The 15,927-nt window shown below is 42.7% G+C and overlaps 1 protein-coding gene across 2 annotated transcripts in view; it reads right to left on the reverse strand.

Annotated features, from left to right (window-relative positions):
- Positions 1-213: 213 nt before the first annotated feature.
- hars (histidyl-tRNA synthetase) overlaps positions 214-15,927 on the reverse strand; it is a 22,833-nt gene continuing 7,119 nt past the window's right edge. For both annotated transcript variants that reach the window (XM_031736881.2, XM_031736880.2), the window contains 10 exons: positions 11,322-11,417; positions 10,944-11,069; positions 8,789-8,896; positions 7,921-8,019; positions 4,547-4,640; positions 4,150-4,277; positions 3,440-3,712; positions 3,218-3,334; positions 902-1,048; positions 214-794 (listed from right to left, as the gene is read on the reverse strand). In XM_031736881.2, the coding sequence (XP_031592741.1) occupies positions 738-794; positions 902-1,048; positions 3,218-3,334; positions 3,440-3,712; positions 4,150-4,277; positions 4,547-4,640; positions 7,921-8,019; positions 8,789-8,896; positions 10,944-11,069; positions 11,322-11,417 (1,245 nt within the window). In that variant the 3' untranslated portion in view covers positions 214-737. The remainder of the gene's footprint in view (positions 795-901; positions 1,049-3,217; positions 3,335-3,439; positions 3,713-4,149; positions 4,278-4,546; positions 4,641-7,920; positions 8,020-8,788; positions 8,897-10,943; positions 11,070-11,321; positions 11,418-15,927) is intronic.

A 15,927-nucleotide genomic window follows, 5' to 3' on the forward strand; every position in this document is an offset into this window, starting at 1 on the left:
AATGCAGCTGTATAGCAATGAAATGCTGTGCCTTCTAATGATAGTGCTTAAGGACAACCCCAGCAGATTATCAGTTGAGTAATTCTATTGTACTTTTTTAAGCCCTTTAAAAGACACATGTAAAGTTGGCAGCTTGGTGTTTGGTGGTGGGAGCATCATCTTCATCCAAGAGGACCTTCACATTCTCACAGATGTGGAAACTAGAAGCTTTTCCCAGGTTTGAGCAAAATGTAAGCTTTTTATTTGAGACATTGGGCAGTACAGGATATTTTATACAGACAGGAGCATTTTTAGTTAGAACTGCAGTAAATCATGACATGATTGATGTAGAAAACAAATGTGTAACATTTTCTCAGTCTTGGTCTTAAACACTACAGCTATCCTTGTATGTATTTTTTTTAAATAGTGCACTGACTGTTTTGGTGTGATTAACATCTACGATCTCTTCACCAGAGACCCTACTGAACAATGTGAACAATGACAACGAGTTAGGCATCTTTTACACATCCGAAAGCACATTACAAGCAACATCATTCATTTAAACATATTCCCTGTTAGCTTCCTGTTGTGCTCATGAGCGCCACATGCTGTGTAACACCAGTCCACGTGGCTGCTGTGTCTTTTCAGGGCTCTTGTTCAACTTGTTCTGTAGTGGACTGGAGGAGGAATTCTGTACACGGTTCTGAGGAGCCCATGAGATAAACCGGCTGGTTTATGGCTAAACAAGCAGGAAGCGGCTAAGCCTCAGTTCTCCTCTTGATCTCGCTGATAAGATCTGCTCTGGATATATCGACCTGTGCACAAACAGCAGAAGGGGGTGGGGGCAGCAAGATAACGTGACATGTGCGTGAGCATTTCTTTATGTGTGTAATTACAATGACTTGGTGTGCGTGCATCATACCTCCTCTCTGGTTGCCACTACGCGCAGCTTCACCACTCCATCCTTCAGCTCCTGTTCTCCCAGTATAGCCACGAGGGGGATTCCTGCTTCCTCACAGTACTGCAGCTGACTCAGCAGTTTGGGGTTTTTTTTGTACATCAACTCAGCCTACATGCGCACACACACACACACACACAAATATAGATATGCTCTTTACTGTTCCGATGTCATTTAATCACAACAGATACAGTGGTGTGTTTGCCTCCTTACTGATTTTGATTTTTTTCCTGTTTGTCACAGTTAAATGTTTCAGATCATCAAACAAATTTAAATATTAGACAAAGATGACATAAGTAAACACAAAATGCAGTTTGTAATATTTTTGTCTAACATTAAATTTGTTTGATGATCTGAAACATTCAAGTGTGACAAACATACAATAAAGGAGTAAATCAGGTAGGGGGCTAACACTTTTTCACACCACCGTAGTCGATTGCTGATCAATAGACAACACTGACATGTGCTGTAATGCTAATGACAGGGCTGTCTTACCCGTCTGTGAAAGTTGCCCTTAAAATTGTTGATTTATGTGTTGTGTTTATTTATTCATTGTCAGTCTTAAAAAGCTTCCACCAGTTGTTAATAATTTTTTGATTGCATAGTTTAAAAAATAGTAGTCTGTGGGGATGGGAGTGCAGCTGGCGTGCTCATTAAGACAGGGTTGAACATAATGATTCCATTATAATTATAGAATCCCTGAACAGTATGACTATACAGTATCTGGTCATTAAGTGATGACATATGAACCCTGCTTCAGTCTTTATTAAGGCTGTTGTGTTTTTAACATGTTTTCATGTTCTGTATCTTCTTCTATTTAATCTGAAAAAGCCCCTAAAAAACAGTCAGTAATCACTGTCGGCCTCTCTCAGTTTTCATTACCGCTAATCATTTTAAAGCTCCGTTTTTAAACCCTTACGATGTAACTACAGCCCGGCCCATGCAGCAGTATATTAATGACTAACCTGGTATTGTGGATGGATTATCTCAGTTGTTCTCCTGACTGAAGTTTGGTCCGTTTACAGCATCCTGCCATGTGATTGCATTTGTCTCTAACCATCAGGAACCCTCACGTTAACTTTTATCGAGTGGAAAAAAGTTAGCGTTCCTCCTCCAGCTTCACTGTGTTTATGTCAGTGGTTCCCAAACTTGTTTTGCCAGGCCCCACTTTGTTTTACAAGAAAAATGTTCGCACCCCCGCACAAACACATCCTCCAACCACACACACCCATATTTTTTTGCAGTTGCAATTGTGGTTTATTTCACACCTCAAACATTTAGTAAACAATCAAACAAATACAATTAATCTGCAATAAATTACAGGTAGTAATAAAATAAACTACTAACTCTTTTACGCTACGTCCACACCTACACGGGTATTTTTGAAAACTCAGCTGTTTCTATGCGTTTGGGCTTTTCGTCAACACGTAAACGGCGTTGCGATTCACTGAAAACTGAGATTATTTAAAACTCCTTTTTTGCGTTTACGTGTGGACGAGGATTACAGAGTTCGTCACACAACGACAAAGGTATGTGCCTCTTTTCACGTCACGCTGTGCGCCACGTTATTGTTTACATGAGATGAATTGCAGAATGGCAGATAGAGACAAAATACTGTTAATCTGACCATCTGCAGGTTTTACACGCTGACATATACACACACAGTTACTGTCCCTCCATTTAGAAAGGCAGAGGCGTCACGGTGTAATTATTTTACCTGTAGTTGTTTTTTCCTGTGTAATAATTTTCAACATTGCTGTCAATACATTTTTCAAAAAATGCTTTTCTGTGCAAAATGGGTTTAAAAACAAACAACTGTGGGATACTGTTTGTCCGTGATTTGAAGAGCCCAGCGCTGCTCCCGACGAAAGGAAAACTAATTCTGCAGGGGAGACCTACCTTGGCACTTGTGCAGGTGAAGCCAAAGGGAAGATATGCTTCACCATATTTTCTAGTCTTTCATAATTTCTGTTTTCATGGATGCCTGGATGTTAAACCTCATAGTTACACCTGGTAAAGTAGCAACGCTGATCATTTTATTACAGATGAAAGAATTTAGACAGTTTTTAACTCTCAGTGATGCTGCAGTGTTCGTTTGACTTTGGGAGCTGAAGCAGAGTTTGGACACAGAAATGGCTGATGAAGTCAGACTTAAAGACTGAATAAAGCAGCCACACTGCTCCCCCTGGTGGATACACAAGGTACCCAATCTCTTAGGGTGGGGTTGTTGATGGTATCTCCCCCCTGATCTGTCCTGACACCCCCCTGCCACACACCTACCTTGATGCCAGCATTCCAGAGCTCAGAGATGAGTTGCAGTCTCTCCTCCAGCAGGTTCTTCTGAGCAGATGCCACCATGATCTGAACTTCTGTGGTGCGCACCTTCTGTGGTGAGGCCTGAACAATAAAACAATGTCACTGTTTGAACTTGTGCATCATTCACAGAGCAGTAAAGCTGCTCCAGCTTAAATTTTATTTCACAGATAACAGGTGAGACATTACCTCAGCCTTCTGCTCCATGATGGAGAAAATCCTTTCGATACCTATGCTGACGCCCACACAGGGGACTCTCCTCCCCTTGGGGTCGAACATGCCCACCAGGCCATCGTATCGGCCCCCTCCCGCCACGCTGCCCACGCTCACACTCTCGTCTGCATTTGTGTCGTTTTGGGCTTCATTAGCGGCTGAGACTGTGCCTGCCTGAGTTAGCACGGCTTCATAGATCACTCCAGTGTAATAGTCCAGACCCCGGGCCAGACTAAGGTCAAACACCACCTGGAGAAGGTAGAACATCAAAGTCCATATCCAGGCAGGGAAGAATGAAGAACAGAAAAAACAAACAAAAACAATAGAGAGACGAAACAAAAGCCCCTTTCCATTTACCTACTCGGATTCACTTGCCAAGGTTCACCACCACTCAACTCGGATCGACTTGTTTTCACTTACAATCGAGTACCACCTAAGTGCGTGATCGTTGCTATAGTAACACGGCCGAGCGTCCCGTGACATAATTAGTATGCTAATGGTACCAGGTACCATGACCTAATGGAAAACCCTGAAAACCAGTAAGGGTGTGCTAGTTTTTCACAGGGTTGCATGACTAGTATAAAACCTTTTTTGTCCACATGGAAACCAGATCACTGCTATAGAGCACTCATACTGGAATTCTATACCAGAGAAATCCAAGATCAGCCTAAGAGTCAGTATCTCACCTTGTCTGTGACGTGGAAGAGCTGTAGGTACTTGAAGAGCAGTTTGATGTCTGAGAGGCCAGCGCAGGCCTGCTTACTCTGAGACATTTTATGGTCCTGAAGGAGGCGCTCAGCCAGGTCCATTCCACCTGCATTACATCCAGCACACAGTGAGTCTGTGTGTTGTACAAGCGATTCCCTTGGCATGCTCTATTTCATCATTGTGGTACATTTTACAAGATAAAATGTTTAATGTTGTGTTTCTGAGTCTGTGGGAGTGCAGCATAAGCTTGGACCACATTTCCTTTGATGCTGAAGAAAAAGAGCTAAAAAAATGTCTCCACTGAACAGCTGACAGTTCAGGTCATGCTGATTGTTCTACAGACATCAGCTGTGTGGATGTTGGGTACAGTCTCACCCTGCATGCTGACGTACTCCCCAATCTGGTCGGCAGCCTCCTCTGACAGGCCCTTCTCATTCACCATCTCTTTCTTCACGTCCTCCCAGGACATCTAGAGGAGTAGCAAACAGAGGACATGGGTAAGGATTTCAATTCAACTTTATTTATATAGCACCAAACCACAACAACACAGTGCTTTATACTGTAACATAAAGACCCTACAATAATACAGAAAAAACCCAACATGAAGATGACCCTGTATGAGCACTTGGTGAGAGAAGAAGGAAAAATGAGCCACCTGGAGAACCAGGCTCAGGTAGTCCATCTCCTGCGACCGCTTGTGTGTTTGACTAATGATTAATGTCAGAGTGGTGTATAAACACACGGTGAGTAAAAAGAGGTGAGAGATGGAGAAACGCTCAGCAGCCTTGTAACGAATGACGGTGAGCAGCAGGGCTCCAATCACTGCAGGCATAGACGGGACTACAGTACAGTTCAAGTTTGTTATATTTACCAAAACTTTAATTTACCAACATAACATAACAGCTCTGTGGAGCACTAGTGGCGTTATACCCATCTGCTGATAAGCCACACCCTCATCATAACCTGCCAAGCACTGAAGCACTGAGCCTTGTATTTAAAAACGGTTCATTACTCAAAGCTGTTCAACACAGTGCTCTTTGGTGACATCTGGTGCCAAAAATATGACGAGCTGCTTGAATCTACAACTTGAAGTGAACTGCTACATTATGATTGGCCACTCTACAGAGCTGAAATGACAGCGTCTGTTTAACATGATGATGTGACAGTTCAGTCTGGCATCAGGCTGATGTGGTGCTTTTTTACCTTCCTCATGTAAACATGTGCCATGGTGTGTTCTCCCTTTGCTTGTGACTTCTTGATGTTTTGTATTAATTAAAAAAAACAAAACAACACTATATATTAAGTACAACACAATGTTATAATAGGTTGGGAGTACACTTGTGCAGTGAGGTCCCTGCCTCCATGTGATTGTGTAATTAACCAGTGAACAGGTACGTTTAGATATACTGCAGCTGTTTTTTCTTACAAATTATAACTCTCATTATGTCGCACAATAGTTCACTACCTGTCGCAAAAAAATCACCGCCAGTGATTCAATTCGTTATTAACCACTGAATCGGGGATTTGCCAAATGAAGCTTCTGACGTCATCAATCACGTGACTCTTTTCAGACGACCCACGCCTCGGCACAGGGCTTCTGAAGCAGTGTGTTAGCTTTTTGGACACGCACTGGAGCTTCAGCTTCAGACGGGACATCACTGCTACTTGCACTTAAAATCAGCACCCATAGTTCAAAATAATTGCACAAATGCAAACACACTTATCTAAACCGTGATAACCAATGACATTTGTGGCTAATATCTCTTCATCTTACAGCATCTATTTCACCATACACTGAGGAGCTGCTCAAGTGCATGGAAGACAGGGTTATAAATCATTAAAATGCTCTAATCAATAAATATTTGAGTGCTTGGTAAATAAATGGTAAATGGACCGGTTCTTATATAGCACTATTCTACTGTCTGAGCACTCAAAGGGCTTTAAAGTGGCTGAAGAAGTATCTTTCTTGATGTGCAAATGTTTTCCTAAGTGAAGTTAGATGGTTGCAAAGAAAGGTACTATGCTGCTGAAAATTCTGAGACATCTGTCAAGAACATCCTAAGAATATAATCCACCCACTGTTATCATCTAAATCATTAAATGCAATGCCCTGTACCAACATAGAGCAGATGTGCAAATGTTTTCCTAGCTATCTGATGGTTGCAAAGAAAGGTACTATGCTGCTGAAAATTCTGACAGAGAACATCCTCGAATATATCTTGTTATCATCTTCAATGCCCTGTACCTCATAGACAGAGCAGCTATCTGAACTCTGGATACTGTAGCTTATCTTGTTAATGAAAACTAAGGTCTCAAACTGTAGCTCCAAAGTACCTGACTCAAATCCAAAGTACCTGACTCCGTGGTATAATTCTCAAACACGTAGCCTAAAGCAGATAACTCGTAAGCTGGAGAGGAAATGGCGTGTCACAAATTTAGAGGATCATCATTTAGCCTGGAGAAATAGTTTGCTGCTTTATAAGAAAGCCCTCCGCAAAGCCAGAACATCTTACTATTCATCACTGATTGAAGAAAATAAGAACAACCCCAGGTTTCTCTTCAGCACTGTAGCCAGGCTGACAAAAAGTCAGAGCTCTACTGAGCCAACAATCCCTTTAACGTTAACTAGTAATGACTTCATGAACTTCTTCACAAATAAAATTTTAATCATTAGAGAAAAAATTACCAATAATCATCCCACAGATGTAACATTATCTACAGCTACTTTTAGTACCATCGATGTTAAGTTAAACTCTTTTTCTCCAATTGATCTTTCTGAGTTAACTTCAATAATTACTTCCTCCAAACCATCAACATGTCTTTTAGACCCCATTCCTACAAAACTGCTCAAAGAAGTCCTGCCATTAATTAATGCTTCAATCTTAAATATGATCAACCTATCTCTAATAATCGGCTATGTACCACAGGCCTTCAAGCTGGCTGTAGTTAAACCTTTACTTAAAAAGCATCTCTAGACCCAGCTGTCTTAGCTAATTATAGGCCAATCTCCAACCTTCCTTTCATATCAAACATCCTTGAAAGAGTAGTTGTCAAACAGCTAACAGATCATCTGCAGAGGAATGGCTTATTTGAAGAGTTTCAGTCAGGTTTCAGAGCTCATCACAGCACAGAAACAGCTTTAGTGAAGGTTACAAATGATCTTCTTATGGCCTCTGACAGTGGACTCATCTCTGTGCTTGTCCTGCTAGACCTCAGTGCAGCGTTCGATACTGTCGACCATAATATCCTATTAGAGCGATTAGAACATGCTGTAGGTATTACAGGTACTGCACTGCAGTGGTTTGTATCATATCTATCTAATAGACTCCAATTTGTTCAAGTAAATGGAGAGTCCTCTTCACACACTGAGGTTCATCCATCCTGATCCAGTCCAATCCTGTTCTGCTGTTCTGTAAGTGATCTCTGATCTGGACCTAGTTTTCTGAGCATGTGGTACATCTGAGGCGGATCTGATCCAGAGTCACATCTGATTAATCTCACTTCTTATTTCTTGTTGAGCAGCTGCACATAACATTTTCGTGCAAATGGCATCAACATAGCAGCTCTCCAAGGAGACGTTTAGATGCTGTCAGATTACATCAGAGGTGTCACAAATAAAAATGCCATTACACCCACATTACTGGTTTCTGAATATTGACAATTGACAACATTCTCATAAGTATGAGGGTTAGGAGAACTGAGTATAGTCATGAGACGAGTTGGATGTTCACTGCAGTAAGCCTCAGTACCTTGTCCAGTTTATCCACCGTTGAACAGATGGTTCGGAACTTGTCGTCTGGAACGCCACACACAGCAAACATTCCATCAAGGATGCGTCGGTCGTTCACCTGCATGTAGAAGATGTGGTTAGAGATACTCACTCACCACGGCAGCACTCAGCTCAACTTTGGCTACGTTCACACTGCAGGCGAAAGCGCATCAAATCCGATTTTTTCGCCCCTATGCGACCCATATCCGATCATGGTATGACAGTGTGAACGGCACCAATCCGATATTTTCAAATCCGATCTGGGTCACTTTCGTATGTGGTCCTGAATCCGATACATATCCGATGTTTTAGAAAGCGACTGCTGTTTGAACGGTCATGTCGCATTAAATCCGTCTTTTATGTCACTGACACAAGACAGACGCCAATTATCAGCGCCGGAGAAGACATCGCGAACGCTTCCTGTGTAGATGTCAGTGAAACTGTTGGGAAGACAACGTGAACATTTTATTTGTACTGTATAATCTGCAGATTCTGACAGAAATCTGCAGATTATCCTTTGAAGCACCGCTCCTCTAAAACAGCAATAAGGATCATTATTAGGTTATCGACATTATTATGTAAATAACAAAATAACTTAAAGCAAAAGTTAGGAAACATAAAGTCCGAAGTCTTTATATTAAGGACCATCAGTCAAACAATACTGTTTGCTCTGGGTGTGCGTTGTGTGTGACGTGCGCATGCGGGCCGCTTTGAGCGTTCACACTAGAGCACGTTTGCTGTCGCATTTTATTTGTAGTGTGAACAAGCAGACAAACAAATCAGATTTGATCAAAAAATCGGAATTGAGCATTAAGACCTGCAGTGTGAACGTAGCCTAAGTGACAAACCTTAATACGAAAGTCTCCGAGGTCCAGCTCATTGAGGATCTCATGTACAATCTTTAGACACTCAGCATCTGGGATCATGGCATCGTATTGCCCTGCTATGTCAAAATCCTGAAACGCAAACACAAACACACACACATTAACTGTGTCACTTCTAAGTCAGTCATCAGTGGTGATGAGCAGCAGATGTCAGTGTAAACTGAAATAGTCAATAGGTAAAATAAATACATAAAAATGTATAGTGCAAAGTGTTGCATCATCTACAAAGACTGTATGACAGCTTTGATGTTTTGCTCTGGCGTCATATGTCAGCAGGGTGACCTGGAAGGTGAGATTTAATACAGAGATCTGGGAGGAGCCAGTGCTGAGGATGATGCAGGAGGAAGAGATGTTGTGGATTTTGCTGGTTAAGAAGTCCAGGACCAAATTGTAGAGGAGGAAGCTCAGGTTGAGACTTTTTGCAGCTGAGTCTGAGCCAGGAACAATCTGTAGAACGTTTTTTCCTGTAGCCCTGTAGGTGCGAGTCCACAGTGAAATTGAAGGAATCCTTTATGTGGGCCTCAACGACCCTTCTGAAGCACTTCATGACTGTCAGGGAAAGGAGTGTGGACAGCATTTAACAGTCACATTTTTTTTATTGCATCAGAGCAGTGACCATTTACCAAAGTACACCAACCTTGGTTTATTTACAAACTGGGTCCTTCTCAAGATTTCCTCAGATGATTTCAGTCCTAGTGCCGAATGCTGCCCAAATCAGGCCTGGCATTGTGGCCAACTCCTCAGGGATTTCAACTTCTCCCTGCCTCACGGTCACTTTACACAGCAATGGGTCACAGGTTCACTAGGCAAGACAGTTGTGAGTTGAGGATGAGGCAGCCAGAGAAAAGTATGTGCCCAGGCATATCACACACAGGGTCTGTATGCCAGGCAGAAAGGCTCTGAGACTTTATGGTCCTGAAATATTGTTCTGAATGAGGTTACAAGAAATGAAATGCCATAAGTTTGAGGTGCTGCGCTGCTACTCCAGAGGGAGAGACGGTACTTTCTGTTATCTCCTCCTCGTGTGTAGAAGCAAGATCTCGATGTTTGCCGTGGCTTTAATTACTTTCTACCGAGTTGTAGCAGCGCATTTTTCATGTGGTAATTTAAGGCATGTGTCGCCGGCCGCTGCCATCGTGTAGTAATTCATTCGGCCACACGATGTTACTTTATTGATGGTTAGAGCCCGTGAATAATAATATATATATTATGTCTTGGATATGTATCAACTTAAATGGATGTGTAGGTTTATTTCATTAGATATTTTGAGTTTATACTAGTTGAACCACTGCTGTAATATTTGGTCTAATGGCGACTTATTTGTTACTACAGACTGCTGGCAACACTGAGCATTGGGGTGATAATAACTATTGTTTTAACTGTGACAGTTCAGAAAAGAAGAAGCCTCTTTTTCTCCTTCCTGTATCCTGACCGATACACCATCATGTTAGCTGCTAAACCTAAACGAACTAGCCCTCACCTGCTACTCCTCAACAATAGTTTTCCACATCTGTAGCCTCGGGTAGCTAGCTGTAGCTTCGGGTAGCTCGCTGTAGCCTCGGGTAGCTAGTGGACTTTGAATCCTAGCAGTGAAAGGTAGTGCTACTTTTCTGGAGGTTTTGCTGCATATTGGGCAGTTTCTACATTAAGCGCTGTTGCTATTGAGTGTTGAACGCATGAATGCTTCCTGTTGGTGATGCTGGCAGTGCCTTATTAGCAAAGTGTTGCTACGATGCTTCGGAGTAAAAGCATTGCTACCAAACACCCGGACTACCTACAGGACTGTATTGCTACTGCTTGTGAGCTACTATACACTGGCATGTTGAGAACAGAGCGTTGTGCACTCAAATCTATGGACAGTGTCAGTTTAGCACAAACAGCAGGGCTGTCAACGGCTTCTGCTTGAATCAAGAAGAGCTTTTTGAAACACATCTGACGCTACGTCAGCCTATTATATAGGGGACCTCTCGCCCCTCCTCACATAGGCATCACTGAGCCAGCCTATAGGGAGCTGTGATATTTGACCTTCTGATGAGGTGACAGAGTAGATATTCCCATAGTGCGACAAAATTAATGCTATGAAAAAGAACTCAGTCCATGCCATCTGCAGTTGACTTACACACTGATAAAACTCTCTGTAACGCCCCCGGGTCATGGCTGGGTTGTCACGACGATAGACCTTAGCAATGTGATAACGCTTGATGTTGGTTATCTTGTTCATGGCCAGGTAGCGGGCAAATGGTACCTGAAAGAGGGCGGGTCAAGAATAACAACACCACAGTGTAACAATGTATTGCTACTTTCATGTCAATGTAGCCTTTTCACAAGCTGCACTTGGTCAATAAGAAGCCCCATTCATTTAACTGCGTATTCTGAATCTCTGTTAAATGCTCAGTCTAAAGTACCACCACTCTTTTTTTTTTTAATCCTTTCTAACATTTTTGTGGAAATGCATGAATGAGAACAGTACAGTTGGCTGTGTCTATTTAAAGGATACAGTGAGGTCATATCTGAGGGACAGCAGCTCTCCTCCTTGGTCTTTGAGATCATAGATGAGCTTGGAATCTTCTCCATATTTCCCCGTCAATGTTTCCTGTGCAAACAGACAAATAGGTCACTTCCATGCAATGTGTTCCACATTCCTGCAAATCAATTGCATGCTGTGTGGTCAAATGTTTGTGAATGTTGAAGGTATTTCACCTCCTTGTGATCAGTGTGGGGGAAATTATTCAAAAATAATGTATCACACAGAATATGTGTGATATATAATTCTCATAATTAACATTTAACAATATAAACCTACAGGCTACACACCAACACAAATCCTAGCTAACAACAGGTATAAACACAAAGTCAACAGCACAAAGCTTTAAAGCGATCGCCGCTGTAACAAAGTTTCTTATTCTGTTTACACTTGTCCTCACTCTCCCTCACCTCACCATACTTACTTAGTCTCCTCTCTGGACTTTCTCATCACTGACTGATTCTTTGGTTCCTTTGTCCCTTAACTGAACCCACCTCCACACATAACTGGATTCCCTTTCACTCCACATGGGGCAGCTGAGGTGAGTTTGATTTGTTCTTCTTGTAAACCTTTATGTTTAAGTTAATGACTTAAAGTCCAACCTTGTTTCTCCTATAGAGTTTATCAATCAGTGTGTACCTTCTTTTAAGTGAAGTTGCCACTGATTAAAGTGAAATAAACTGAGACATATGGCAGATCATTAATGGCTGTTTTCTTTGCATTGTGATCATGCCCATGGTTACAATTTTACCATAACTTTGAACCTCATATTTACCAGTCACAGTGATTCTACTTGAGCAACATGAACAGGTGGACAGGGATGACTGCTTATCAGTTTGTTACCTGTTGAAGTCCAGGGTCTGCTGCTGAGCAGGGGTCAGCATTCATTCAGCTTTAACGTCATTCTGGGTTCTTGACTAGCTTAGCTTAGCAACTCGACTTCCGGTTGCGCCGTAAGATGGCCGCACCAACGAGAGCTCCCAGTCATCTCAGCAAAAATGTTATTATTCATTTTGTACTGCTTTCTATTTCTGTGCGCACAGCGCAATCATACACTCGGTATGACAGACAAACGCTTTTGGAGCTATGTTCATCAGCCAGTTCGGACTTTACAGCAGGTTTCGACACCGTGGACGCTCTGCTGCCAGGGATCCTTCGTTTACTCGCGCGACACTGAGGAGAAACAAAGAGGGGGGAAAACGCGCCAGAGTTTTGAGCCAATCCCGACAGAGAAACAGCAAGCCAACTCTGCCCAGCATCCTGCTTGCAAATCTCCAGTCTCTGGACAACAAACTTGACGTCGGGCTGCTCAATTAATCGAATTTTAATCTCAATTACGATCTGGGCTTTCAACGATCATTAAGAATGACTGAGCCGATTATTAGCACCTCCCTCGTGCTTTACATTCGCGCTGCTCCGTGTGGCAAATTGAGCGCACCTCTCTGCGTTTCGAACACGCATCACAACAATAAAGCTTCTACCTTCTCGGAAAGCTAGAACTTAGCTCGGAAAGCTAAGTAGAAGTTATTTAGAGAGGAGAGGAGAGGATAATGGCTGCTAAAGAAAGAATGGTGTTGGTTGAAAAGAGAGATAAAACAACTTCAGTGATGTGGAAACATTATGGGTTCGCGGAGTCAGACGTGGATCAAGTAGACATGTGTAAACTTTGCTACGGTGTCGTAGCTGCACCACAGACCGACACTACAAATTGACATACCTCAATGTCAGTTTGATGCAATTGTGCATTGTGTGGCTACTGTTAAGGGTTCGAAATTGGTGGAGAATAGAAAGGCAAGACAGTCCAGAAGATTTGGGTCAAAGCGATCTTTTATTGAAGTACTCGCGCGGGAAGACAGTTACTGCACACGTCAGCAAGGGTCTTCGCCAAAATTATACTTCAGACTGCTTTTATAACATCAGGGTATTATGACGCCCCTTCTAGCGTTTACAAGCACATAATTTGCATGTACAGAACATTCATGTATTTTAAGCATAAAATGCAACATAGAGGTTCCTCTTTTTGGCATCTTCTTCCAAAAAAGGCAATGGACTCGGGCCTCTGCAGTCTCCAGGGGCTGGTCCTCTTCACGCGTCACCTGTTGTCAAGAAAGCTCCAGTGCAACATGTTTGCTCAATGCCTTAAGGCCTGTGCTTAAATCTGGTTCTAGGTTATATGTGATATATATGTGTTTTGTAAGCATGTGTGCAATCTTTCTTAAGCTCCCGGCTTCTTAACCAATGTGTCACCCAGACAGTCACGCTGAATGAAGCTTGAGACCTTTAATTACCTGGGAAAGCTTCAACTCCTTATGAGCACAGGACTGCAATGTGTGTATAAAGACATAATAATACTGAAAGTGATTATGCTGCACCTGTAATAAGGATTAATATGGTGTCGGTGTGTTAAATGATTACTATGGTGTCCGTGTATTAACTGTCACCTAGCCAGCTTAAAGCTATACGAGATAATATTAATGCTGATTAATATGCTATCTAATATATTGTAGCAATAAAGCAATTTCCTCTTTTCCACACTACACAGCTTGCCTTGAGGTTTGGTTATTTGTATGCATAAATATTATGCAGTATTTTGAAGTTCACTAAACATAGATGTTTACATTTTTCATTTATTTTGTATATTGCAAACATTTGCACTATTATCAGTATTTGCACACTATTTTATATTATTTTTTGACAATCTTTAAAGCCATTATTCAATATTGTTGAATAATTGTTATTGTTAAATAAATATCGTCAAATAATCGAGATCTCAATTTCAGTGAAAATAATCGTGATTATCATTTTTGCCATAATCGAGCAGCCCTAACTTGACGAGCTGCGTGCATGGATTAAACACCCAAAAGACATCAGGAACTGCTGCGTTCTGGCCTTCACAGAGACATGGCTGGAGCCCAGTGTCCCCGACTGCGCCGTCACGCCGAATGGATTCACTTTTTACCGGGGAGACCGAACGAAGGACTCAGGCAAGAAAAGGGGAGGAGAGGTGTGCTTTATGGTTAACTCTTTGTGGGCTAGAGATGTGTGTATCTTAAAAACTTACTGCTCTCAGAGCCTCGAGCTGCTGACCATTAAAGTTAGACCTTTTTACCTCCTGAGGAAGTTCAGTTCAGTTCTCCTTTCAGCTGTTTACATTCCCTCACATGCTGATAAAGTTACGGCTTTGGACGAACTGTATGACATCATTATTGGACTTGAGAACAAAAATCCTGACGCTGCCTTTATTGTGCTGGGAGACTTCAACAGAGCCAACATGAAGAAGGTTCTCCCCAAATACTATCAACACATCTCCTTCCTCACAAGAGGTGATCAAACATAGGACCATTGTTACACTCCATTCAAAGAGTGCTACAAACCCCTCCCCCGCCCAGCTTTTGGCAAGGCAGACCATTGTTCCATACTGCTGCTGCCTGCATACAAAGGCTGAAGCAGGAAAAAACAGTTTCCAGGGTCATCTACAAATGGGACAGTGAGGCTGAGGAGGTCCTACAGGACTGCTTTGAGACAACTGACTGGCAGATATTTGTGGATGCAGCTGATGGCAACATCAATGAACTCACAGACTCTGTCATTGGATATATTGGAAAATGCATGGACGATACCATCACTAAAACCACTGTTCGCATATATCCAAATCAGAAACCCTGGGTAAATAAAGACATTCGTGCCAAGCTAAAAGTGCGGACCTCTGCCTTTAACTCCGGGGATGCTGATGCATATAAAGCAGGTATGACCTCCAAAAGTCCATAAAAAAGGCCAGAAAGGACTACAGGGACAAAATGGAGTCCAGCTACCACAGCTTTGACACCAGGCGACTGTGGAATGGACTGCGCTGCATCACTGAGTACAAGAAGGAAAACACAGGCAGTGTTCAGCCCACTGCATCTCTCGCAGACGAGCTTAACAACTTCTATGCTAGTTTTGATGCAGACAACAGAGAGCAGATCCTCTACCCTCAGGAGGACAGTGAGGCTGTAACTCTAACTCTCAAAACAGAAGCTGTGAGATGGACTTTTAAAAAGGTCAATCCTCACAAAGCTCCAGGCCAGCCTCTCAGAGCGTGCACCGACCAGCTGGCAGAGGTGTCCACCAACATCTTCAACCTCTCCCTGAGGCAGTCAGTGGTCCCCACATCCCTCAAAACATCCACCATCATTCCCGTTCCTAAGAAATCTGTGGTCTCCTGTCTGAATGACTACCGTCCTGTTGTACTGACATCCGTCATCATGAAGTGCCTTGAGCGGCTGGTCAAAGGTCACATCCTCCCTCCCTGACACACTGGACCCTCTTCAGTTCGCCTATCGGACAAACAGAGCCACAGAGGATGCCATCGCCCTGGCAATGCACACCACCCTCACTCACCTGGAAAAAGAGAATACATATGCAAGGATGCTCTTCATCGACTACAGCTCGGCATTTAACACCATCATCCCCTCAAAACTTGCCTCGAAGCTCGTCGACCTTGGGCTGGGAACACCGATCTGCAGATGGATTCTAAACTTCCTCACAAACAGGCCCCAGGTGGTGAGAGTTGGTAAGCACACCTCCTCATCACTCATCC

This window comes from Oreochromis aureus, linkage group 2 (genome assembly GCF_013358895.1).
Source record: "Oreochromis aureus strain Israel breed Guangdong linkage group 2, ZZ_aureus, whole genome shotgun sequence".
Taxonomy (NCBI): Eukaryota; Metazoa; Chordata; class Actinopteri; order Cichliformes; family Cichlidae; genus Oreochromis; species Oreochromis aureus.